Consider the following 26,217-nt stretch of genomic DNA (forward strand, 5'->3'; position numbering starts at 1 on the left):
ATGCTGCTTGGCCTGCTGTGTTCATCCAGCCCTGCACCTTGTTGTCTCGAATTCTCCAGCATCTGCAGTTCCTACTATCTCTAATCAGATAATCATCTTGGCTGCTGATCTACTACTGTTTTGAAGTGGGGGAAAGCAATTTAAACTGGGGCTGGGCTCAGAAGAATCTTGAGATTTGATTTCACTTGAATGACAGAGAGGGATAGACAAATTACATTAGATTAGTCAATTTTTCCCTCTGCCTGGTTTGTGAAGCACATACATCAGTTGGTGTCTTGAAATCTTTAACCCAGACTTAATCATAGCTGTAAAGAAGGTAATTGCATCATTCAGACGGTTTAGCATTCACCCATAAAGAACAAAGAAACTTGAGAAGAGATGATATCTTGTCCAAAGTTAACACATTTATGTAATTTCTACATTTGGCAACTATGTCATTGATCAATGTTAACTGTATCAATCAACTAAAGGCCTATTTGAAATAGAATCATGCATCAGCAAGAGAAAAGGGCAAACCAGGATTTGTGTGTTCCAGTAATTTTAGAATCATAGAATCCCTACAGTGTGGAAACAGGTGCTTCGGCCCAACAAGTCCACGCTGACCATTGCAGCATCCCACCCAGACCCATAACGTCACTGTACAGGTTGATTAGAAAATATTGTAAGTCATTAGTTCTTTAGATATGATTTCAGTCATTGTGATGAATTTGCAGCTGCTAAGTTCCTTTACTTTGAGGGTTACAATAGCATAAGCAGTGAACAGGTTTACATGTGGAGTGAGCCTGAAACTTAAAGTCAATAGTTTTAAAGGAAGAAATATTTACATTTGTTTAACACGTTTCGTGAGCTCTCAATGTCCCAAAAGTTTCTAAATTATCAGTGGAGCACTTTGGAAGGATAGTCACTTTGGAATTTAGAAAACACAACAACCAATTTGCACAGAACACCCACAACCAACAGACTAAGGAATAAATGTTCACCAGGTTATAGGGGTGATTCCCCATTCTCATTCAATAAAATGCTGTTGGATCTTTAACATCTACCTGAGAAAGCAGAATCTTGATTTAAATTCTCAGTCAAAAGACAATGATATGTTTTGGTTTTAGGGTGGCAAGGTGGCTCAGTGGTTAGCACTGCAGCTTCACAGTGCCAGGGATCCGGATTCGATTCCAGCCTCGGGCGACTGTGTGGAGTTTTATATTCTCCCCGTGTCTGCGTGGGTTTTCTCCCACAATCCAAAGATGTGCAGGCTAGGTGGATTGGCCATGCTAAATTGCTCGTAGTGTTTGGGGATGTGTAGATTAGGTGCGTTGTATTGGTAGCTGCAGGCAGTAAGAACCAATGTGCTTCAAAACTCATGTCCAAGCCAGATTCTCTTACCCCAAAGGAGAGTTTCGAAATGGGTGAATTTAAAAAATTTTTTTTTTTTTAAATTTTTTTTTAAAAAAAACAATGAGAGCTACCTATGCCAGTAATCATGGCTCATTAGATGGCAGCCTCACCTCTGATTGACAAAGTGCGGGCTCATATTCTGCTCCAGGCCTTGAGCAGAAAGATCAAGGCAGATACTCCACTGCAGGAGTTGAAGTACTGTACTTTTGGAGGCACTACCTTACACTTGAAAGATTAAACAAATCCATTCCCTTAAGTGGACTTTAAAACATCAGATGACATGGCTTTGAACACAAAAGGGGAGCAATCCCTGATGCCTTGGTCAACATTAATGCTGCAAAAATCACAAAACCATTATCTCATTATAACAGTGTTGTCTGTAAATGTGCACTATATACAAATGGCCTGCTGCATTTCCCACATACAACTGTGAGAACTTCTTCAAAAGTACAAGGACTGTGAAGAAGTGCTTGAGAAGTCTAGTTGTGAAAGTACTACACAATTGGAAGTCTTTCATTTTCAATTAGTTTAGTTTCACTTACTATGAGACTGAACCCATGACACTCGATTGAAAAGTACAGTATGAGTGCGTGCAGTACTGTATGCAGTCTTGCTCTCCTTATTGTCTTATGCAGGGAGCACATCAGAGGTTTATCAGGCCGATTTCTGGGACAACAGGACTGACTTAGGAAGCAAGCCTGGGTCAGGATTATATCCACTGGAGTTAAGAAGAATTGAGGGGGTGGGAGCACCTTAAACTTGTAACATTCTAACAGGATTAGACAGGATAAACACAGGAAGCATGTTCCCAATGAGTGGGGAGTCCAGAATCAGTGGTCACAGTCTAAGGATACAAGGCAGGCCGCAGAGATGCGGAGAAATTTCTTGAGAGGGGTTAAGCGTATGGAAGCCTGAGCCACAGAAAGCAGTTGAGGCCAAAACACAACGTTTTCAAGGAGGAGTTAGACAGTTCTTACGGCTAAGGGATCAAAGGGTATGGGGAGAAAACAGAAGCAGGGTATTGAGTTGGATGGTCAACCATGATCACACTGAATAGCAAAACAGGCTATTCCTGCTCTTACTTTCTATGCAGCATAAACACATGACTCCTGCACCCAAATACGCTGTTCTTTAATTTTCTCAATTCTCCTTTCAATACAAAGCAGATAATTAGCAGCTAATAAGGGTGGAAGGCTGCTAGAGAGCTCATGTTCAATCCTAAAAGACAACTCCACCTGTCATCTGTAATCACACTTTAGGGATAGACCAAAAAATCCCCAAGAAGTTCATGAAATTTGACTAGAAGCAGCAATAGTAAGTAATACAACAGAAGACAAACATCCAACTGTATGGAAATAGTTTTATCTAATTTAGGTAAACCGGAAATATTTCTCAGATGACAGATGTACAAATACATATACAATAATGTTAAATGGCCCACCTTGCAACAACTTAGGGATTGAGTCAGATATAATAAAGGCATATCCAGATCAGCCAATCATGCAGTCCATCTCATTAACGCCTGGGAACTTGGGCCATAAAAGTGGGTGAGCTGCTGCACAGACTCATGCAACAGCCTGACAAAGTCATACCTTACAGGCAACATTCCACATTCCTCCGTCACAATTCTTGTACATGTCCTGTCCCATTGGCAGGGCAGGCCACCCATGAATAGTAGCACTTTCGTATCGTGAAAAGAGAATGACACAGAGTGTGCTCAACATTTAACTCCCAACCATGACACCTGACAACATCAAGTCAAATATTAGTGAAGAAACTTCCTTCAGACTTCACCTTCAGACTACTGATCCATCAGTTGAGGATGTTAAATACCACTTGGAAGCAAGGACAAAGAATTTCATCTGAGCAGGGGACCTCAAGGTCCATCACCAGAAGTGGCTTAGCAGCATTGCTGAAGCAACATATCTGACAGACTGAGTCTGCAACAATTGGTGAGAGATGTAAAATAAGGGGGAAAAAACCACATTCTTTCATCCTTGCCAATCTACTTGCCATACATGCAGCTGTCTACAATGGTACTAGAAGTGACTGTGCAGAGTCTTGCCATGCCATACAGAGCAGCTACAGTTCAAAGTAAGGCACCTACGAACTACTTCTCCAGCCAGTGGCCACTGGCTTCAACTTTACTCTGTCTCCTTAATGCCACACTTTTATCAAAAGCTCCCAGGGATTGCAAGGGTAGCCAATCTCACCTCACCTTTCGTAATTCAGGCTCTTCATCAATGCTTAGACCAAAGCTGCAATAAGATCTGGAACCAGTGGTTACTTCTGAATCTAAACTGAACATCGGTAAGCAGGTATTGGTGAATAAGTGTTGCTTGTTAGTTGTAGTGAAAATTGTCCACTGGCTAGAGACACATTTACACAAAAGGATGGTTAGAAACTTTGATTCAGCCCCAGAATTCAGTGCAACAGTCCTTGGGGGACTGTTCTCAGCCCAATCATCTTCAGCTGTTTCATCAATGAGCTTTGCTCCAATACAAAGTGGAGATATTCTCTGATGGATAGTTGTTTATTTCCATTTTCAACTCTTCAGATATTGAAGCAGTTCTCACCTGTATGCCTCTGGAGAATATTCATATTTGTACTGAGAAGTGGAATTCTGTTTGTTTGGATAAGCACAGCTCTAAAATGTACGAAGTTCAGCAAAGCAACAAAGGAAACAGCAGTTTGCCACTTGGCTCCCCTCCACCATTCAACTAGTTTATGTCTGATCTTCTAGTACAACATCTTCCTATACTATTACCACAGTCCTGGATGTCTTTAATATTCAGAAACCTTCGTGATTTCAGTCTTGAACATACTCAATGACTCAGCGTCGAAAGTCCTCTGGGGTCAGAAATTCCAAAAATTCTCAACCTCTGAAGAAATCCCAATTCATCTTGGCCCCAAGTGATCTATTCCTGAGTCCAAGACTGACCCCTCTGGTTCTAGAAACAAGCAAAGGGAAAGATCCCTTCTGCATGCACTCTATCAAGTCCTGCAAAAACCTGATGTTTGAATGAGATCACCTCTCATTCTCCTAAAATATACAGAATACATGCTCATTCTTTCCTATTTCTCCTTGTAGTACAATCCCACCATCTCAGGAATCAGTCATGCGATTTGTACCACGCATGCCATGGCAAGTATATCCTTTCTTTGGTACGGAGACCAAAACTGTACATAATACTACAAAATGGCTTCACTGGGGCTCTATTATTGAAGTCTCCTTACACCTGAAAATCAAATCCTCTAGCATTAAAAATCATGTCATTTGCCTGCCTAATTTCTTATTGTAAATTAGCTTTCAATGACTCATGAATAAGGACATCCATTCACATTTGGACATGAACAATCGTCAATCTTTAACAATTTAAGAAACAGACTATATTTCTGTTTTTCCAAAGTAGATAATTTCTCAATTTTTCATGATTGACTTTTTTTTTAAAGAAAAGGACTTTCAAGGGATGTGGACATCACTGGCTGGACCATCATTTATTGCCCATTCCTAATTGCCCAGAGGCCAGTTAAGAGTTAATCGTATTGCTGCGGGAGTAATATGTGGGCCAGACTGAGGATGGCAGTTTCCTTCCCTAAAAAAGGCATTAGTGAACCAGATGGGTTTTCCAGACAATACACATCAGACTCTCAAGTCCAGATTTCTATTGAATTCAAATTCCACTGTCTGTCAAAGGTTTCAACCCAGATCCCCAAATTATAACCTGGGTCTCCGCAGATTAACAGTTGTGTGATAATAACACTAACCTATCACCTCACCTGCCCAATCATTAAGCCTATCTAAATCCCTTTGAAGCCTCTTTTCATCCTCCTCACAACTGATCTTAACCATCTGATTCTGTGTCAAAGTAGAAAAATTATATTTGATCCCAATGTCCAAATCATTGACATGGGTTATTAACAACTGGGCCCAAGCTCCAATCGTACTCTAACCATACCCAACAAACCGGAGAATGAATTATCCCATATTTTGTCCATTAAGCAATTCTTGGTCCATGTCAGTCCTGTATATTTCCCCCTATCCCATGCACTTTAATAACTACCCATTTTGTAAACGTATCCTTGAAAAAAACTGCAACAGGTTTGTCAAACATTATTTCCTTTTCATTAACCTACCTCTACTCTTAAGTGTTCAGTTTTCATATCCTTTATAAGGCATTCTAACATTTCCCTACTCCTGGTGTCAGGCTAAACAGAACAGTAGTTTACATTTTCTTTCCTTCCTTTCTTAAACTCTGGGGTTACATTTTGTACATTCCATCTGCAGGATGATTCTGGAGCCTATAGAATTTTGAAATTTGACTTTTAGAGTCACGTCTTTCAAGGATATAGATCATCACGTTCAGATAATTTATCAACTTTTAGTCCTAATAATTTTTCCAGGGTTACTCTTTTACAAATACTAATATATTTCATTTCCTCACTCAAGCAAATTCCTTGGTTTTCACATTTCTGGGAGGTTTTACTATCTTCCTCAATATTTAATTAAATTCTCTGCCATTTCCTTATTCTCCATTATAAGCTGTCTGGTCTCTTCCCAAAACGGGCCTTCATTTGTCTCTTTTTATCCACATACCAAGAGAAGCTTTTACTGTTCATTTTTGTGTATCTCAGTTTACTTTCATTTTCTTCCCCCCTTAGACAGTTTCTTTATCCTTTGAGTTCTAAAATGCTTCTAATACTCTTTATTCCATTTTGTCAACAAAGAAAGCAGTTTGCTCAAATGGTATAATTTTCACAACGTAAAGCATGTGGTTCCTCTGCCAATGGTGGAAAGTGACTACAGAATAAAAGATTTACTGCAGTAACTAGCCCAGGCTTTATCCACAGCATCTTTCAAAGCAACCACCTGGACAGAAAAGAGCAACAAGCACAGGTGAACACCATCACTACCCGAGGTTTCTCTCCAAGTCATATGCCAGCCTGATACAAGACTTAATCACTCTAGATAGTTCCACGACTTTAACAACAGTTCTCTTGAACCGTTGCATTCAATGTAAAGTGGCTCACAATTAACTTCTAAAGGGCAAGTAAGAATCAACTAGAAAAGTTGGCCATGCCAGTAACACGTGCATTTCATAAATAAACAAAAGGAATCACTAAAAATAGTTAACCTGGGAACACCACATTTGGAAAATGCAACTGAAAAGAACATTAACAGTACTGTCAAAAATTAGTTAGAAACGTGTCACTTAATTTCAGTCAAGGCATCATAAGATGCAATAAATTATGGTCAACAGTTGAGTCAATTATATACACTAATACCAACATTATAAAAACTTTGACCAGTATCTCCATTTGACACTATGACCATTTCCATTTGTCACACCGCCTGCCATCCAACCAACGGGACTCAGTTAATAGCTGTTTTACGTATGATGTCAGAAGAATGCGTCAAATGTCCACCTGTGTCTTGTGAGGTCACCAATTCCATGGCAATTAAAAAAAAGTGTTATGTGAAGAAATGGTTGTATTGAAGAAGCAAATCCAAACAATGGCCCAATTCATTGAAATGTTTGTGATCAATCAGGAAACTCCAGCATTTTAGTATTAACGAATTGTGATTTTTTATTCCTTAGAGTGAGGGTGTCACTGACAAGCGCAGCATAGACTGGCTTTCTCAATTCTCGTGGCAAACTGTTGCTTAACTGCTGGAGTCTGAATGATGTAGGTACATAGATCGTTCACATCTTTCAGATTTTTTTCAAAAAATTTCCAACACCAACAGGACTGAGTGAAGGAAAAAGCAGGAATATCAAGAAGATGTCATGCGTGCTCAGCCCTGATTGGTAGAATTAGTGGAGAGTATGCACATGCCAAAGGGCCTGCACATGCCGGGCATGCATCAGGGAACCCAAGTGTGAGAGAATGAGCATACAAGTTAAGACCACACGTAAGCAATGATACAAGACAGTAAGCCAATGCCAGGGCATTAATTTACATTAATATTCTCATAAATGGGTTAGAGGATTGCAAGTTCTTGAAGTTTCTACTAGTGTACAAACAGAAACTGTAATGATTATTGTTAATCATATGAGTATTTTGTATATTTGGTCTCCATCAGAGCAAAGCAGTTAAGAGTGAAACCACACAGCACCTCACCACTGTTAATTAATTGTTCCAGAAGATTTAAGTGCATGCACGTAAAACACAATCTGAATTGGATAAACTCAGCCTAAGCCAGATTTAGGTGATGTTCTATGTATCACATCCCACTGGCAATTTAAAAGTCAGCAACTTTACAAGTGAATGTACATTGAGACTTTTGAAAGGCTTGATGCTATGGGTCACAGTTTCAAAGCCAGATCTTGCCTACATGTGCGTTTTCCAAAAACAAAAAGGTGGTACATTATAGTACCTTGTCAAAAGGCTTTAATGGACGGATGTTGGCTTGAAACTGAAACAGAACTCAGCTTAAAAAAAGGGTGTTCCTAACCTCCAGTGGTAATATGACCCAGATTTAGATTCAATGTTACATGCACATTTCAAAACTAACGTTACTAGCAATCTTAGCAAAAGTCAAACTAAAAACATTGATGCATTTCTTCCAATCACAAATCTACATTTAATTTTGGAACGCACTTTATTGTAAAGAACTCAGCACTTACAAAAAACACTCGAAGCTAGTTTTGATTTTAGTCAAATTAAATTGTAGACACGAGAATTGGGTAGAGCAAAACCAGGGAGAAAACTTTTCACCTTCATTCTACTGGAACATGGAATTTGACATGAAGCACCCTTCAAAACATGGGAAATATGCTTTTACTCTGAACTGAAAATTGTTTACTTTATTAACTGTAGCAAAACACTTTGTATTATTTTCTTCTATTAATCCACAAATTGCAGCATAACATGGTACACAAATCACAGTGAAAAATAAACTTACCCGAACAAGTGCATCATCAATGATGTGGTCACGTCTGACTTTAAGTCTAAGATAAGGGTTCAGCTGTTGCCCCTGTACGAGGCTGTACAGGACAGTGATTCGGCGTTCACTGTACATGCGTATCCTGTTGTCATAGTAAAGACCCAAGTTCTTGGTTACAGCATTCAGAATGAAGGGGCAAGTCATAAAGGAAAATTTATTTTCTGTCTCAACTTTGAAGAAAGTGTAGTCTTTATCCATTTCTAGTACATCATTTAGTGGTTCATTAATAAATTCTTCAAAAGAGACAAGTGGCTTTCGGCAATCAATTGTTTTCACTCCCAACTCTGTTTCGAGGGGATCCACCCGGGGTCCTTTTTTATTTCTCCGTTCTTCACCCAGTAGTTCTTGTAAAGTAATTTCACTGGATTCTGCAACTGGCTCATCTTCCTCTTCCTCATTGTGCCCCGTGTCCACATCGCCTGCAATAATGTTTGCATAGTGCACTATTTTTAAGCATTTTGTAGCAGCAACAACAGCATCATCATCATTTACCAGATTTCGACTATTGAATTCATTACTTATGACCCTGTATGTAATGAGCTGCTGAAAGGTTTCCACCATTCGACGGATCTGGTCTGCAGTGTATTTTGACCATAGTCGAATTAATTTGGCTTGAGCTGGGAGGGGTAACTTGCTCATTGCTTTGCAAAACAGTGGAAGAGCCATTTCCAGATATTCAGGACTATGAAGGTTGCTGTTCTCCATAACTATAATGAATAAGTTTAGATAATTCGGATCCCTTGAATATACATTATGATAAGTCAAATCACATTCCACGTTTGGTGACAAGTACACTAACGCATTAAGAAAAGCTGTTTCTATCTTCTCATTGGAAAGCAATTTATTATAGACCCGTCTGACTGCATCAACATCAATAGATATTTCATCAGGTCCTAACTTATGAACATTGTTGTCTCTTGTCTGTGAGCCCCCAAAAGAACTTCTTGATGAAGATGCCTCTGCATCATCCATGGACCCTGCAGAAGCAGCTTTTTCTTCCTCATCTTCATCTTTGTCCTCATCCTTTCCTTGAAGGGATTTCAGCTCTTCCTTAGTATGCTGTTTGGCCTTTCGGAAGCTCTGTACCAAAGCATCTGCACTAGAGAAAACTCTGCCAATCACACGTATCAATGGCGAATAGTCTTCTCGTTCTCCACACAAATCCAGGATTTCATATACCTTTTCCTCAGTTAGATAGTTCACATCTATATTAGAAACACAATGAGCAGATGGTTATAATTCTTATAATTAAGACAGCAACCTGAAATAATTCCATACACTGTTTGATCTTTATATCTGCATTCTAATGGCAGCATCGCTATATTAAGTAATATGCTTTACAGATAGCAAGGTAGCACGGAATCAAGATAGATAGTACAATTGTGACCAAACCCACAACCACTCCCATCTAGGACAGGGCAGCAGATACATGGGAACATCACCGTGCAAGTTCCCCTCTAAGCCACTCACCATCCTGACTTGAAAATGTATCGCTGTTCCCTCACTGTCGCTGGATCAAAATCCTGGAATTTCCTCCCTAAATGCATTGTGGGATCTACCTCCAGCACAGACTGCAGCAGTTCAAGGAGGCAGCTCACCACCACCTCAAGGGCAACTAGTGATGGGAAATAAACGTTGGCCAGCTAGCAACGCCCACGTCACACAAATGAAAAATTATTTTCCTCACTATTAATATACATAACATTTATCTGATCTTGGTTATCAAACTGTTTCCAAGAAATAGTAAACATTAAAAATACAACTATTTTAATAAATCTAGATGTACTACGTAAAAAAATTACAGCAAATGCATACTGTAAAACATTTCTGACATATAGTCTGATTCACCAACAGATATAATCTTCCTAACTGACCAATTAGGCAATAAATAACTAGGAGAAAAATGTGTCAAGCAAAATTTTCATTTCAGTGCAAAATCACTTAATTATATTGAAGAATAAGTCGTCTTGCTTAAAAAGAAGTACCTGCAAAAAGTTAGGATAGAGAGAGAAATTAAGCCGACACCAGAAATCCAAAATAGAAAATGCTGGAAGAACATGGTAGCTCCATCAGTATCTAAAGAAACAAGTCAGATTAACATTTGAGAAACCTCAGTCAGCACTCTATCAAATGGGTTGATAACTGAAATGTTAACTTTGTTTCAGTGATGCTAAGTAACAATACATTTCCAGCACGTGTTCTCGATTCTTTGAAAAAGTATCATAAAGTGTGCCACCGGGACTCCAAGGTAGCAATTCAACGTTAGTCTGAAAGCAGTGAATGAATCCGAGTTGGAACTAGGAGAAGAAAATGGACACACAATGCCTTATATTTGGTTCTTCATTCCATTCCTTTTCATTCTGTCGTCATTGTTTTTGGTATTTGCCAAATTTTCTGCTGGTTCTTTCACTTCAAAAAATCTCACGTCAATACTGGGATTTGGTAGAAGTGAGTTTCTAACAAAAAAAAACCAACAATGCTCATGTCAAGAAAAATTTACAGGATTAGAATTAAGCTAACTGTTGGATGAACGCTCCTGTAGGAACTACTTCAGCAACTTAATAATAGGAACCCTTAAAAAAAAAATAGAAAAATAGGCACCAGATTAGGCCATTCAACCCTTCAAGCCTGCTTTGTCATTCAATGTGATCATTGATCATCCAACTCAGTACCCTGTTCCTTTTTCTGGCTCCATAAGCTTTGATCCCTTTGGCCCCAAGAACTATACACTGTGTTTTGGCCTCAACTGCCTTCTGTGGCAGAATGTCCCACAGGGTCAGTCAGTGAAGAAATCTCTCATTTCAGTCCCAAATGGCTTATCACAATGTCACCTGGTTCTGGACTGCCCGGGCAGCAGGAAGTGCCTTCCTGTGCTTACCTTGTCTAGTCCGGTTAGAATTTGATAGGTTTCCACAAGATCCCCTTCATTCTTTTAAACTCCACTGAATATAGTACTAACCAATCCAGTCTCTCTACATGTCAGACCTGCCACCCAGGAATCAGTCTGGTAAACTTCTGTTGCACTCACTCCATAGCCAGAACATCCGTCCTCAGATAATGAGACTGAAAATGCACACAATACTCCAGGTGTGGTCTCACCAAGGCCCTGCACAAATGCAGCAAGACATCCCTGTTCCTGTACTCAAGCCTTCTCACTATGAAGGCCAGAATAGTATGTGCCTTCTTCACCACTTGCTGTACCTGCATACCTGCCTCCAGTGACTGGTGTACAAGATCTCTTTGCACCTTTCCCTCTCCCAGTCAACTGCTAAACAATAACCTGACTTACAGTTTTTGCTACCTAAGTGGAAAGCTCACATTTATTCACTTTATACTTCATCTGCCAAAATGTCAAAGTCACATTGTTATAGAGATAGACTAAAGAGTTCTACTCCACTATGCAAGCACATGATGTTGACGCCAACCTATCATCTTATATTTTGCAGAAAGAATTAAAAGTACAAAAAAAAAAATCAACTTTCAGGGGAATATCACACTGAAAAGTCTACTTGTTGTGTATGTAGCACATTTTTAAATGCACGCCCAAAATCCAAGATTGAAGGATAGCTGTAGTGTACGTTTATCACGAAGACAGTACAACTAACACATTGAAGCCAACAAAGCCAACTGCATTATAGTGTCTATGAAAGAAATGCAACAGAATAAGTTTCCACAGTCAGTTAATGCACTTTAAACATGAGAAAATCGTATCAAAGAGGTAATAGGAAATGAAACTGGTACAGATTTTCAATGGTTTATTCAAAATAATTACCACAGTAACAGTAACCAAATTAGAAAAATATCATATGAATATATACATGATAGGTGTTTAAAGGCTACTAAAGTGTCAACTGGACAGGTTAGCTCACCCAAAATGATCTGTTTTTAAAAAAATAAAACTGGAATGGGAGAGCACTCAATATTGTGGAACTATTCACTAATGCAGCTGGGAAATGTCTTGGTTCTCCTATGGCCAATCTGCTCTCAATGCAATGAAACTGAAGTAGTTTCTAATTTAACTCACGCATGCTCTTTCCATAGGTGCATTTGTGAGCATGATTTTGGAACAAATTTAATGCAATATTGGCTAACCTGAAAAGACATCATCTCTTCCAAAATGTATTAAGCCATTTATTGAGGTTGTAAGTCACTTACTTTATGATATCTAAAGAAAAAGTGAAACACTTGCTAACAAAATCTGTTAGCAAATTTGCCTCATTTAAAGTTGCTAGCTAAGAAATTGTGCTCAAATGGAAAGATCATTTTTGTAACATTGAGCATTGTTGTTTAAAATAGCATTTCAGAAGCAAAGAAAGTCTTTTTGTGTACATGCTGAAATCTCAATGTGTTCTTAAAAGAATCCTGTACTAGATGGCAGAATAGTAGTGACATTATTTCAGAGCTCACATCATCATCGAATGCCATGAACCTACTTCCCCCTTCCTTCTGCTCCAATCCAAGCACAACTTTAATGTAAATTCTACACAGGGAAGAAACGGGGCCTAAGCTAGCCATCAATAGTTTGTGCGTAACTTTAAATGGTCAACAGCATTTAAATGAATTGCATACAGAAGGTTATGTTCTGAATTCCAAGGCTAATAGCCAAAGAACCTTGCTATAAATTAATGGGCAACTACACGGAACATCCAAATACTGAGGTGCATTTTGCATTATGAAAATATGGACAGAGAAAAACAGGAGATAACTGCTCTCATTACCTCCATGCTTGACACAAATGATATGGTCAGTTTACTTTCAGTAAAGGAATTAGACTGTCTCAGGCCCATAGTGCCTTGTGAACAAATAAGAACATAACTTGCGGTTAGTAAATGTATTTAACACAGAAAAACAACCCCAGATTTATCAAAGAACATGAACAGAATTTGACACCAAGCCACATCTAGAGCGATTAGTACAAATAGCCAAAAACAGTCAAAAAGGTGAGTTCTCTGAAACTTCTTGAAGAAAGTATGAGGGGAAGAGAGGGACAGCGAAACAGACGGAGAGGTTAAGAGAGAGTTTCAGATCTCAACGGCAGCATGATTAATATATGCAGCTTTGTAGATAATGGCAAATACAGTTTGACAGGATTATTGTATGTTTTTTCATATTTTCTAATCAACTTGCTCAGAGATGATTTTACACAACTCTGGAGCAGGTGAGACTTGAACGCAGGCTTCCTGGCTCAGAGGTAGGAACACTGCCATTGTGGCTCAAGACCCTATCATAACATCTGTTTTGATTATTCCAATCACATTCATTCAACTTAGCCGTTCCCAAATTTGCTCAAGTCTTACACTTGGGAAGATTGCCAATACTCTCATTCACTGTAAACAGCCGAAAGGCAGGTGAGCCTTCATAGTCAAGATGTGTAGCAAAGGCTTTAATTGGCCATCCTAGATGCTTTGCAGATATTAATATGTTGTGGTTAAGTTTCCGGCTTCAATTTATTACAGCTTTCAAGTCTGGAACTTCTTTTCAGAGCCATACAAGATAAAACATTTATTAAATTATGTTCAAGGTATATTTGATAGTTAAGACAATTCTGAGAATTGTCTGTTATACATATGTTCTAATTAACCCACTCAGATGTTATTGCACACCCATTACACATACATTAAACCCATGCCCGACACTGCCATTGCACCACAAGGGCCCATCGTCTTAACGTTGTTATACACTTCCTAAACTCACCACTTGTTCTGTCACCATTTATGCCAAGTTTAAAACACTGTTACACTAAACTGTAACTCTGAAATCACACACAAATAAATCATTTCTTTCCATCTCCAACCTAGTATGACAGTGAAGTTAAACAGATATTTTGCATCAGTTTTTACAGTGGAAGATACTTCAAACATCCTATTAATACTAAAGGGTAGGATTTAAATACCTGCACCATCACTAGAGAGGTAGTATTAGAGAAACTAATGGGGCTGAAGCCAGATAAGACCCCTGGCCTGAAAAGCTTGTATTCTAGATTCTTATAAGTAGTAGTTAGAGATAGTGGATGCATTGTTTTCCAAAATTTTCCAAAAATATTGGAATTCTGAGGAAGGATTGGAGGATTCAAAAGCCACCAATGTGACACTCCTATTCAAAAAATAGGAAGGGAAGCACCACATGGGTAACTTTAGGCCATGACTACATAGCCGAACATCTACGGCTGGGAAAAATGTTAGAACCACTTAAGGAAGTAACAGCAGCACTTTTAGAAAATCAATCAAGCAAGGTCAGCGTGATTTCATGAAAGGGAAGCCATGTTTAACTAATTTGTTAGATTTCTTGAGGAAGTGTCAACCAGATGGATAGACGGGAGCAAGATGTGCTGTATGTAGACTTCCAGAAGGCATTCAACAAGGTAACTCAAAAGGTTAAGGCATAAGATTTGAACGCATGATTTGGGTGTAGTATATAGGAATGGATGGAGAATTGGTTCTTGGATAGGATACAGTGGGTGGGGATAAGGTATTCTTTTCAGGTTGACAACCAATAACTAGCAGGGGTCCACAGGGATCAGTGCTGCAGTCGCAACTGTTTACAATATTAAGCAATGACCTGGTGGAAGGAAGCAAATGTACTGCAGCCAAATTTGCAGATGACAAAATTAGGCATAAAGGTAAATTGCAAGATGAATACAAACAGTTTACAGACAGATTATTAACAGGTTAAATAAGTGGACAAATGAAGTTCGCAAATGGAGTAAAATATGGGAAAATATGAAGTTGTTCATTTTGGAAACGAGAACAAAAGAACATTGTATTATTTAAATGGAGAACAAAATGCAGATATAGTTGTAACACAAAGGGACTCAGGGGTACTTGAGCATAAAACTGGGACACAGATGTAGCAGATAATCGGGGGGCTAATGGAATATTGTCCCTTTTTTCAAGGATTGGACTATAACAGTAGAGAACTCTGATGGCAACTATACAAGCAGCTGGTGAGACCACATCTGGAGTATTGACAGCAGTTTTGGTCCTCTAATGGAAGGAAAGATATTTCATTGGAGACAGTTCATTAGGATGATCCCTGATATGGAAGAATTGTCTTATGAGCAGAAGACAAACAGCTTGGGATGAATGAGAGGCAATCACATTGAAATATACAAGATTCATAAAGGGCTTGACAGGGTAAATGTTGAGATGGTATTTCCCCTCATGAGAGCCTAGAACCAGAGGGCAAAGTCTCAGGATAAAGAAGGACCAATTTAAAACCGAGATGAGGAGGAATATCTTCTCCCAAAGGGTTGCGTGTCTTCAGAACTTCTTGCCAGAGAGCTGTGGGGACAGAGTCCTTGTGCATATTTAAGGCTGAGAAAGATACATTCTTGATCAGCAGAGGAATCAAGGGATACAGGGAACGTAGGAAAGTCAAGGTGAGGAACTGTCTGGCCAGCCAATGTTAGTATTCATGCTTCTCTTGAGCCTCCTTTCATCCATTCTCACCCAGCTTAACCAGCATTATCTTCTGTTCTCTTGCTGCTCTATTTAACTCGCCTCCTCTTAATACATCTTTATTTGCTTCAACCATCTTCTACAGCACAAAGTGCACATTCTCAATCAATTGTTTATAGACATTTCTATTGTACTTTCCACTTAACAGCTCAGTGGCTGTCTTATAGCAATGACCTCTAGTTTTGCTCTTCCCCACAAAGGGAAACTTGTGTGTCCGCCTTGTAAACCTTTAGAATTGTAAAGATCTCTATAAGGTCACAATGCACTGTCATAAATGGTCATCTATATGTATTTAAAACTCACCTTTAAAATCTTCTCTTTGGGCCTGCATCTCTCGCTTATTCACTTTTGTTTCTGAACAACAGATAATGCTGTGGGAGCTCTTCGTGCTGTTTTCCACATAGGCAGTGCTGGTTCCTTTCTTGGAAGGATGAGGATCACAGAGTTTTGCATTAATCTTAAAAAGCTCAAGGGCCTTTATGGCCGCTGCATTGTTATCCATACGAAGGAAACTTGGACAGGAAGCACAAAACTCATTCGTGCAGGCCTCATTTCCACAGCCCTCAGTTAACTGGTGGTAGTAGCGTTCTATTAGATGCTTTGCAGCTGCTCGCTTCCTGTGGCAAACATTCAAAACAGTAGGCAAAGGGATTAGTACAGCCTTCAAATACCAAGCTCAGTGCTGCATGAGCACGGCAATGTTTCATTTAAATGACTTGTACAATAATACATTGTTGAGAGTCAGCATTCAACCCCAACTCTTCCCCACAACACGTTCTACCTGCAGAATATTTCTAAGAAAAAATAAAGTTCTTAGTAGATAGAAAAACCTGAAGAGAAATACAAAGAACAGTAAGGAAGCTACTGTTCCCTAGAGTTGACAAAAATTGATTTAGCATCCCTTTAAAGTATAATTGCAATTACTTCACAATACTTCAGTAGAATTTAATTCACATGTACAATGACAGTTGTGTACAATAACAGTTTGTTCCATAAGGGACTTGTTACGAAGAGTAACATCTTAAGTTAGAAGTATGACGATTTGTCCTAGTTTCGCCACTTTCCCAATTTGATATTAGCACAATCTTCTTAAATGAAACATTGCACAGACACACGGAGATCCCACCAGGCTTTCTTGGCAATTATCAGTTTCAGGAAAGGATTTCCTAAATCATGCATTGGAGATTATAAATTTTTACTAGGTAGGAGCGAAGCATTCCTTTTAAAGCAGTTCTAAGGTCAGATAGTTGAAATTATTTAAGGGTTAAACATGGCATTTTGTTCTCAGATCCTCAAAATTTCACTTGCACTATCAGATGCCAAGTGTATTCAAAGGCACACAACACCACCATGCATCTAAAGCTACAAAAATTTACATATGCAGGACCTAAAAATGCCAAATCTCAAAAAAAACCTTATTCTTTTTAGATAAAGCAGCATTTAAATCTTTGAAGAGCTCAGTTTTGAAAGTTCCAAGGAGAATGAAAGTACAGCAGGTAATATGCATTTTAAAAAGGCAGAAGGTGATCCATTACCCAAATGCAGAGAATGCGTAAACATCCTTTACTCATACTTTTTCACAAATAGATAAGAGGGCTTACTGTATTAAACAAAGTAATGACAAGTGCCTATTCAATTCACTTTTAACCTTTCAAACAGAAAAAAGTACAATTTTAATTTTGACCAACTGACTTCAAACCTACACAGAAATCAGTATTAAGTATGAACGTTATTGGAAATTCCTTTACACTGTTTGCATAGCTTATTTCTCTTTCATTACCTCCCAGTTTTATTTTTAAAGAGGTTCCTTTAAAACTTGCTGTTCCTGTGGTGACATTTTAGCAGGCACAATCCTTGCAGAACATGCTTTCTTCAAAAGAAAAATCAATTGGCCATGGTACATAAAAAGCAGTTTCAAGTCCTAAATGCATGCTTCCTTTATGCTTACCCTTGATTAATTTCTGGAAATAAAATTGAGAAATTTCAAATACTTCCAGCACATCCAACAATTTTCTATTATTTCCTTTGCACCCCTGGCTGTAAAGTACATTTTAATAAGACTGATCAACTCTAATGCAACAGGTGGCATACTGAACTCTCTAAAACATTCAGATTCCTGTTCAATAAACAGCACTTCAACACAAGACCACCAAGATACATTCAGGTCCATACTCATGAACTGCTCGACGTAGCATTCAATTATATTAACATAAATTATAGTAAAGGCAAAGTCGCCATAGTCTTACCACAGCATAGTGCTGTTCTCTCAATAGGGGTGAGAAGGGGAAAACTGGCAGTGGAAGCGGAAGGTGACCAGGCCTTAGGCAAGGGTAAGAGGTCAAGAAGGCAGCAAAGCCTTCATGGTAACCTCGACCAGTGCAGGAACTGCAAACCCACGCTGTTGGCAACACTCAACATTGCAAACCAGCTTTCCTGCCAATTGAGCTAACTGATTTCTCTCCCCACCCCCACCCTGCAACAGGCACACATTCACGCGCACACACACACTGAACAAAGAGAAGCTGACTACCCATATATGAAGTAGCCCTATTACAAATTTTGTTACTGGTGATCATTTACCCGTGCATTTAACAACTCTAAAACTCTAACATTAGCAAAGAGCTAAAGTAGACTGGTCACCGATTTTGGAATTGGTCTGATGATACCTTAGTTACTCAGATTACCATTTCAATTACAGCAGTGAGGAGGGATGATATATCGGAATGTTCATCAAATCAGGCCTTATGGGTAGAAGTTTAAAAAAATACAAGTGGCAAAAACTCCATTGGGTATGTACTACAGACTCAAGGCAAAGGCAAAGGCAAAGGCAAAGACAAACAAGAAGAGACAGAGGATCAGATGTGTAATCAAATCTCAGAAGTGTAAGAATAAGCAGTAATAGTCAGGAACTTTATCTACCCAAATATTAACTAGGGTAGCTTTAGTGTGCAAAGCAGGGAGCGACAAAACTCAAATAGCAACCAGGAGAAATTTCTAGCTAGGACATTGAAAGCTGAACAGGAGGGGGCAGTTTCTGGCACTTCCTAATTTGAAATTAGCCCAGGCAGATGAAAGGCAAATCAGTATGGGAGCAATTTGGGGATCACAATCATTGCAATTAAATTTAGGATAATTACGGAAAAGGAAAAAGATGGACCAAGAACAGAATTTCTAAACTGGGGAATGGCTAATTTTACAAACATATGATTTGGAAAACAGACCGAGAGCAGTTACTTGCAAATATCTGTGTCAGAGCCATGGAAGGCATTCATGTGGGGAAATACCAGATTACAGGCCATATTTATTCTCACACAGACAAAGGATGGGACTAAGATCGGAGAACCACAGATGTCAAAGGACAAAAGGATCAGGATTAAGGAAAAAAGAGCAGCTTGTGGCAGATACTGAGGGCTTGACAAGGTAGTCCCTGGAGGAGTATAACAATCATAGACAGCAAAACTTAAAAAGGAAATTAGCAAAGCAAAGCATGAGAAAATATTGACAGATGAAATAAAGGAAAACTTAAAAGTTCTTTAAAAATTTATAAAGAACAACAGAACTAGTGAAAGATTTAAGTCCATTAAGAACCATAGAAGTAATCTGTATGTAGACCTGGAAAATGAGGGCACAATACTCAATGAATACTCTGCGTTTGTCTTCACAATGGTAAAAGATGTCACAGATATAAACATCAGGGTGGAGGGCTGTGAAGAGTCAGACAAGAGGAGGTACTAGTAGCTTACAAACAGATAAATCTATGAACTGGATGAGATTTATCACAAACTGCTGATGGAAGCAAGGAATGAGATATCAGAGGTCCTGGCGGTAATTTTGAAATCCTCTTTATGACAGGCTGGGTACCACAGGAATGGAGGATTGCTAATGTTGTTCCATTATAGGAAAAAGGGAGGAAGGAATAAACCAGGAAATTACAGATCAGTCAGTCTCAGCTCAGAAGTAATCAAAGAATTCTGATAAACACAATACATGTGCTTTTGGAGACACTTGCATTAATCAGACACAGTCAGAATGGATTTAAGGGAAGATTACATATGACAAATTTGACCAAACTCAATATGGAGGTAACCAGGAGGTTGACGTTAATAAATCCGATGTGGTGTGCATGGACTTTAGCCAAGCCTTTGATAAAGGTAACTCATAGCAGCCTGCTCATGAAAATAAGAGCCAACAGGAACCAAGGCAAGGTAGCACTTCAACAGGTCAGTTTCCAGGGGGCATAGATTTAAGAAGTAGAACACTAAGAGAGCAGTTGAGATTTTTCAATCAGAGGGTAGCAGCAGTATGGAACTGAAAGGGTGTTTGAGTCAGAAACCTTTGTAACATTTCAGCAATGTTTAGATATTCACTTGCATTGTCATATCCTTCAAGGCTATGAGCCAAACACTGGAAAAAATGGAAATGTATGCAAATCTTTGTTGATCAGCAAGACTGCATTGCCGGAATGGCCTCCTTCTGTGTTATACATGTTGATGAATCTATGAAATTCTCCAACTCAAAAAGGAAGAGGCAGAAAACAAAACTACTGGCCAACTAGCTTGATGTCCATTACAGGGAACGTGTTAGAATCGATCATTAAGGAAACTGTAGTCAGAAAAAAATATTGCCTGCATGGGAAATCATGTTAAAATAAATTCATTGGAGTTCTTTGAAGGAACAACATGCACGGTGAATGATAGGGTGCCAGACATATTTGCATACTTGGATTCCTAGAGGTTATTTGACAAGATGCCACATAGAAGATTATTATGCAATGTAGGAGTGCATGTTGCAGGGAGCAACATAAGCACAAAAACAGCTGGCAAAAAATAAGAATGCATAAACAAATCTTCTGATTGACAAGAAATGATGAGTCCTGCAGTGATCTGTGCTGTGCTTCAGCCTTTCACAACTTACATCTATGACTCATGAACAGAGCAAAAGACAGCAGCTAAAGCTGCAGTTGACACAAAGATAGGTAGGAAAATGTTATGAAGATGATAAAGATGCATAAAGATACATGAAGATACATGAAGTGAGTGGTCATAAAACTGATAGATGGAGTAAAATGTGTGAAAATGTTAACTCAAGCACAATAGAGACACAGATATCCAGAAGTTTTGCAGTTGTGTTGAACCCAGGTAAGAATTAAAAACAGTATTACTTAAATGGAGAAAAGCTGTGGAATTCAGAGAAGCAGAAAGATCTAGGTGTTCTAGAACATGAATCAATGCAGCTACTGCAAGTACTTAAGGGAAACTGCATGCCAGTGTTTATTTTGAGAGAAATTCAACCTAAAATAAACATGCTATGCATTTATATTATAGGGCATTGGAACGACCAAATCTCTCATGTTCCGTGCAGTTTTGATGTCCTTGTTTAAGGAAGGATGAAAATGCTACGGAAGTGATCCAGGAGGTAATGTACTACATTGATACCCAAAATGAATGGATTTTTTGCATGACAACAAATTCAATAAATTGAGTTTATTTCTACTGGAGTTTAGAAGAGAAAGAAGGGTGACTTGACTGAAATATATAAGATCCTGAACAGTCTTGACAAGGTGAATGAGGAAAAGGACATTCCCCTGTAGGTCAGGGGGCAGTGGCACTGCTGAAAATGGAGTTGGCCTTTTAGTACTGCAATGGATGAGGGTTGAGACACATTGGAACATTGCCTCAAAAAGCAGTGGAAGCCAAGTTACTGAATATTTTTAAACGCGGAGGTAGATACAGTCAAGTAAATCTTTTCTTAATTGCTTCTGATACAATTATATATTTTTCAATTAAGATCAAAACTGGATACAATACTCCAGATGTGGTCTCACCAAGCCCCTGTACAGTTGAGTAAAAATGTCCCGACTTTTACATTACATTTCCCGCTAATAAACACCAACATTACACTTGCCTTCCCAATATAGTTAACATGGAGCAGAGTGAGTTATGATTCACACACCAGAACAACCAGATCTCTTTGTAATACTGGGTTTCACTACCTCCTCCATTTAAATGATATACCGCTTTATTATTTCTCCTGTAAAAGTGGATAAGTTTGATAATTTTTCCACATTACATGCTATCTGCCAAATTTCTGCCCGCTCACTTAAATTTGTATTCCTTTGAAGCCTCTCCATGTCATCTTGGCAACTTATTTCTGACATCTTTGTGTCAAGAAGTACCACGTGTTTGGTTCGCACAAATTTTAATAAAGATTGCTAACAGGTAAAACCTCAGCAGTGATCACTATGGTATCCCACTAGTTACAGCTTGCCAACACAAAGAAAAGTCAATTTATTACTGCTCTCCGCTTCCTTTAAGCTATTCAGCATTTTGTCTTTTTGTCAGAATTTCTTCCTCTCACTTCTCTTTCTCTTCTCCCTGTTTAAGGCAAAAACTATTTAGCCCCCATGCCTTGTCATCTTGAACACTATTCTAACATGGGTTCGACAACAGCAAAACATTTGGACATCCGAGAGTCTATACTGCTTGAGTGTACAAATCTAAACATTGTCTCCCTGATTGCAAGGATCTCAACAGTTAGTGGCAATGTCACTGGATTAGTAACCCAGGGTTCCAGGACCGTGTCCTTGGGATATGGGTTCAAATCTCACCACAATAGCTGGTAGAATTTAAATTCACTTTATTAACAAAAAAGTCTGGAATGGAAAATAATCATCAGTAACAGTGCCAAAAATCTATGGTTTGCTACAAAAACACATCAAATTCACTTAATGTACTTTAAGGAAAGCACCATGCTCTCCTTATCTACTCTGGCTGACATGATCAGACCCACAATTTGGGTGACTCTTAAATTGTCCACCAAGCCACTCTATTGGGTTTGAGAACTACAACACAGCTGTACCAAAACCTCAAGAGAAAAGTCAAAAGCAATAAAACTGCTCAGACTACCTGACATCGACTTAGGCACCAGAAATGATGCCACATACAACCATGCTAGCAAGCAAAGTCCTCCTCACTAATACCTGAGGAATTGTGCCAAAATAGCCCAACAGACTAGTCAAGCACCAGATCAATAATTCCAAACCCAGGATATGGCTTCATGCATTCCTCAGGGTAATGTTTTACTTCCAACCAGCTTCAGTTACTTCAGTGTCATTCCTTCCACAATAGGTTCAGAAGTGGGGATGTTCTTCGATGTTTGCAAAACGTTCAGTACTATCTGCAACTCAAATACTGAATGAGTCCTTACCTTCAAAATATAAGCAACATTCAGGCTTTGGCTGATAAGTAGCAGGTAACATTCATATTACACAAGTAATGAGTAAATGATTACTTCAATAAGAGAGAAAATCCAAACATCTTAGCTTGACATTTAGTTGTTATAGTTCCACTGATTCCTCACCATCAACATCCTGGGTGAATATCATTGACCAGAAACTGAATGGGAGTCGGGATATAAACACTGCAGCTACTTGAGCAGGTCAGAGCCTGGGAATTCTGCAGTGAGCAACTCATCTAACTTCTCAAAGCCTGTCCACCATCTACTACACAATGTGCGATGGAATACTCTTCACTTACCTGGATCTGCAGAGGTCTGACAACACAAGAAGCTTGACTCCATTAGAAGAGGCAGGCAAAGCAGTCTGCTTAATCAGCACCCTATGCAGCACCTTCAAAATTCACTCCTCCATCACCAACGCGCAGTGACAGCAGCATGTGCCAAATACAAGACACAATGCAGCAACTTTTCAAGACTCCTTTGACAGCAGCCTCCAAGCCTGCAACTTCTAACATCTAGAAGTACAGGGTCAGCACCCACATGGGAACACCACCACCACCTGCAGGATCATCCGTAAATGACACACCACTACAACTTGAAAATTTCACTATTCTCACTTTCACAGGATCAAAATCTTGGAACAACCTCCCCAAAATCACGATGGGTGAGCCTACACCAGATAGGATTCCACCAGATAGGTTCAAGGGGAAATCTCAGCACCACTTTGTCAAGAACAGAGAAATGCAAGTCTACTCAGCAACACACACCCCACAAAATGAAACAATTCTATTACGTTTGCAACTAATTGATTCAATTGGATTACTTGCACAATGTCAGCGGGCTTACGGTGCTTAAGGAGTAAAGATAATGGTCTTGGCTGAACCCACGGAGGCAATCTCGAGTTCTTTCAATTTGAAAATAAACTCTTATCCAATAATACACTCACTGGTGATGGGAAACAACATAATTAGCCATTGTGGTGAGCCATGAGGCGCCAATGAATCATGAAATCAAGAAATGATTTGCTGTTATCAGAGAAAGCTCTAAAATCATGCTGTAGTGCCATGAAATTGCTGCATTAGCAGGTTTCCTGTGCCCTGTTAAACATTGCAAAAGAGAGATCCTGCTGTACACTACCATTTTCAATGTTCTCATCAGAAATGAAGTTTTCACCTGTTCACCAAAAATGACAAACACTCCCAACAAATGCAGCACCCGTCTTAGAGTCATAGAATCATTCAGCATGGAAACAAATCCTTCAGTCGATTTCATCCCTGCCAACCAGGTTTCCCAAATTAAAGGGTTCTGAGGAAGGGTCACCGGACCCGAAACATTAACTCTGTTTTCTCCTTCACAGATGCTGCCAGACCTGCTGAGCTTTTCCAGCAACTTTGTTTTTGTTCCCAAATTAAACTAGCCCCATTTGCTTGGCATTTGGCTCATAATGCTCTAAATTTCCTATTCATGTACTTGTCCAAATGTCTTTTAAATGTCGTAACTGTACCTGCATCTACCACTTCCTCTGGCAGTTCATTCCATACATGAACCACCCTGTGTGGGAAAAAGTTGCCCTTCCGGACCCTTTTAAAATCTTTCCCCTCTCACCTTGAAACTATGACCTCAAGTTTTGAATTCCCCTACCCTATGGAAAAGACCTCTGCTATTCACCTTAGCAATGCCCCTCATGATTTTATAAACCTCAACGGTCACTCCACAACTTCCTACATTCCAAGGAAACCCAATCCAGCCTCTCCTTATAACTCAAACCCTCCAGGCCCAAGCTAACATCCTTGTAAATCCTTTCTACACCCTTTCCAAATTTAATAATATCCTTACTATAGTAGGGTGACCAGAACTGTATGCATTTGTCCAAAAATGGCCTCACTAATATCTTGTACAGCCACAGCATGATGTGCCAATTCCTAAACGCAATGGTCTAACCAACGAGGACAAGTGTGCTAAATGCCTTCTTCACCTGCCTGCAGTGCCACTTTCCAGGTACTATGTACCTGAGCTCCTAGGCCTCTGTGTTCGACAGCACTCCCCTGGGCCCTACCACTGACTGTGTAAGTCCTGCCCTGGTTTGTCTTACCAATGTCAATAACAAACCACAAATGAAAAACAATAGTGGACTTGGCACCTGGGGAATGCTGGTTTTTCAGACTGGAGGCCTGTAACAACCTTTCACTACCACTCTCCTGTCAAGCCAATTTTATATCCAATTGGTTAGCTCTCCCTAAATCCCATGAGATCTAACCTTACTAACCAGTCTACTATGCCAAAGCCTCGCAAAAAGCCAAACCATGGAATACTGTAAACTGTGATTGACAGAAGATATGCAAAATTTATTACAACTCAGGAAATACATCTCATTATTGTTTGTCACTTTGAGGACACCAATGTTTCTGAACTAAAATTCAGCCTATTTCAATATGACCCAGATGGAGCATTAGGCAAAGATTGGATTTTTTTCAATCCAAATATTGAAGCCAAAAGGAAAATCACTATGCTCTGGTAAATCATATACGCCATTTCTAGTATTTTGTTGTTCTGTTGGCCCTTAGAAGAGCCAAATTACTAACTGGCTATTCTGGCTGTATGTTTTTCAAAGGTTACAAGCTATTTATTTGAATTTTTCTTTTTAAACTTCATTCTATTTACCCACACAATTGAGCAACATAGTGTATGAATTTCAGGGCTAGTGATGTCAGTTGCATCGGTCACAAGTCTCAGATTGGACAACTGAAACAAATAGTACATTCCTTAAGTTGCTCATAAGAGGTAGAGTGAAGACTGCACGGTATCTGCTTGCACTAACAAAATCCAAAACAGATACCGTTAGGACACAATAAGGACTGCAAATGCGAGATGCTAGAAGCTAGAGCCTATAGGTGAGAAGCTGGAAAAGCACAGCAGGTCAGACAGCATCCGAACAGGAGGTAAGTTTCGGGCCAAAACTTTGACTTACTTCCTCCTTGGATGCTGTCTGACCTGCTGTGCTTTTTAAGCCTCACACCAATAAACATCTACTGTTAGATCTGATTTTTCAATTAGGCAACACTTGGTGAGCAATCATCAGTAAATGAATAGCTATACTAATCAGAGATAGTAGGAACTGCAGATGCTGGAGAATCCAAGACAACAAGGTGCAGGGCTGGATGAACACAGCAGGCCAAGCAGCAT

At 39.2% G+C, this 26,217-nt stretch overlaps 2 protein-coding genes across 2 annotated transcripts in view; one reads left to right on the forward strand and one right to left on the reverse strand.

The window, feature by feature from the left end:
* The window catches only part of atp10a (ATPase phospholipid transporting 10A), a 209,487-nt gene that overhangs the window by 127,665 nt on the left and 55,605 nt on the right, over nucleotides 1-26,217 (forward strand). The window lies entirely within an intron of this gene.
* LOC125483285 (ubiquitin-protein ligase E3A-like) lies at nucleotides 8,114-16,416 on the reverse strand. Its single transcript, XM_048597762.1, has 2 exons — nucleotides 16,102-16,416; nucleotides 8,114-9,546 (listed from the first exon to the last, which is right to left on the reverse strand). The coding sequence occupies exons 1-2, from the start codon at nucleotides 16,298-16,300 to the stop codon at nucleotides 8,120-8,122; spliced, it is 1,626 nt and encodes a 541-aa protein (XP_048453719.1). The 5' UTR covers nucleotides 16,301-16,416; the 3' UTR covers nucleotides 8,114-8,119.

This window comes from Rhincodon typus, chromosome 6 (assembly GCF_021869965.1).
Source record: "Rhincodon typus isolate 14 chromosome 6, sRhiTyp1.1, whole genome shotgun sequence".
Classification (NCBI taxonomy): Eukaryota; Metazoa; Chordata; class Chondrichthyes; order Orectolobiformes; family Rhincodontidae; genus Rhincodon; species Rhincodon typus.

Coding starts and splice junctions, on each gene's coding strand:
- LOC125483285 (XM_048597762.1), bottom strand. CDS start 16,300: ATGGATAACAATGCAGCGGCCATAAAGGCCCTTGAGCTTTTTAAGATT. Junction 9,547..16,101: donor CCAAAGAGAAGATTTTAAAG/GTGAGTTTTAAA, acceptor TTTCTAATATAG/ATGTGAACTATCTAACTGAG.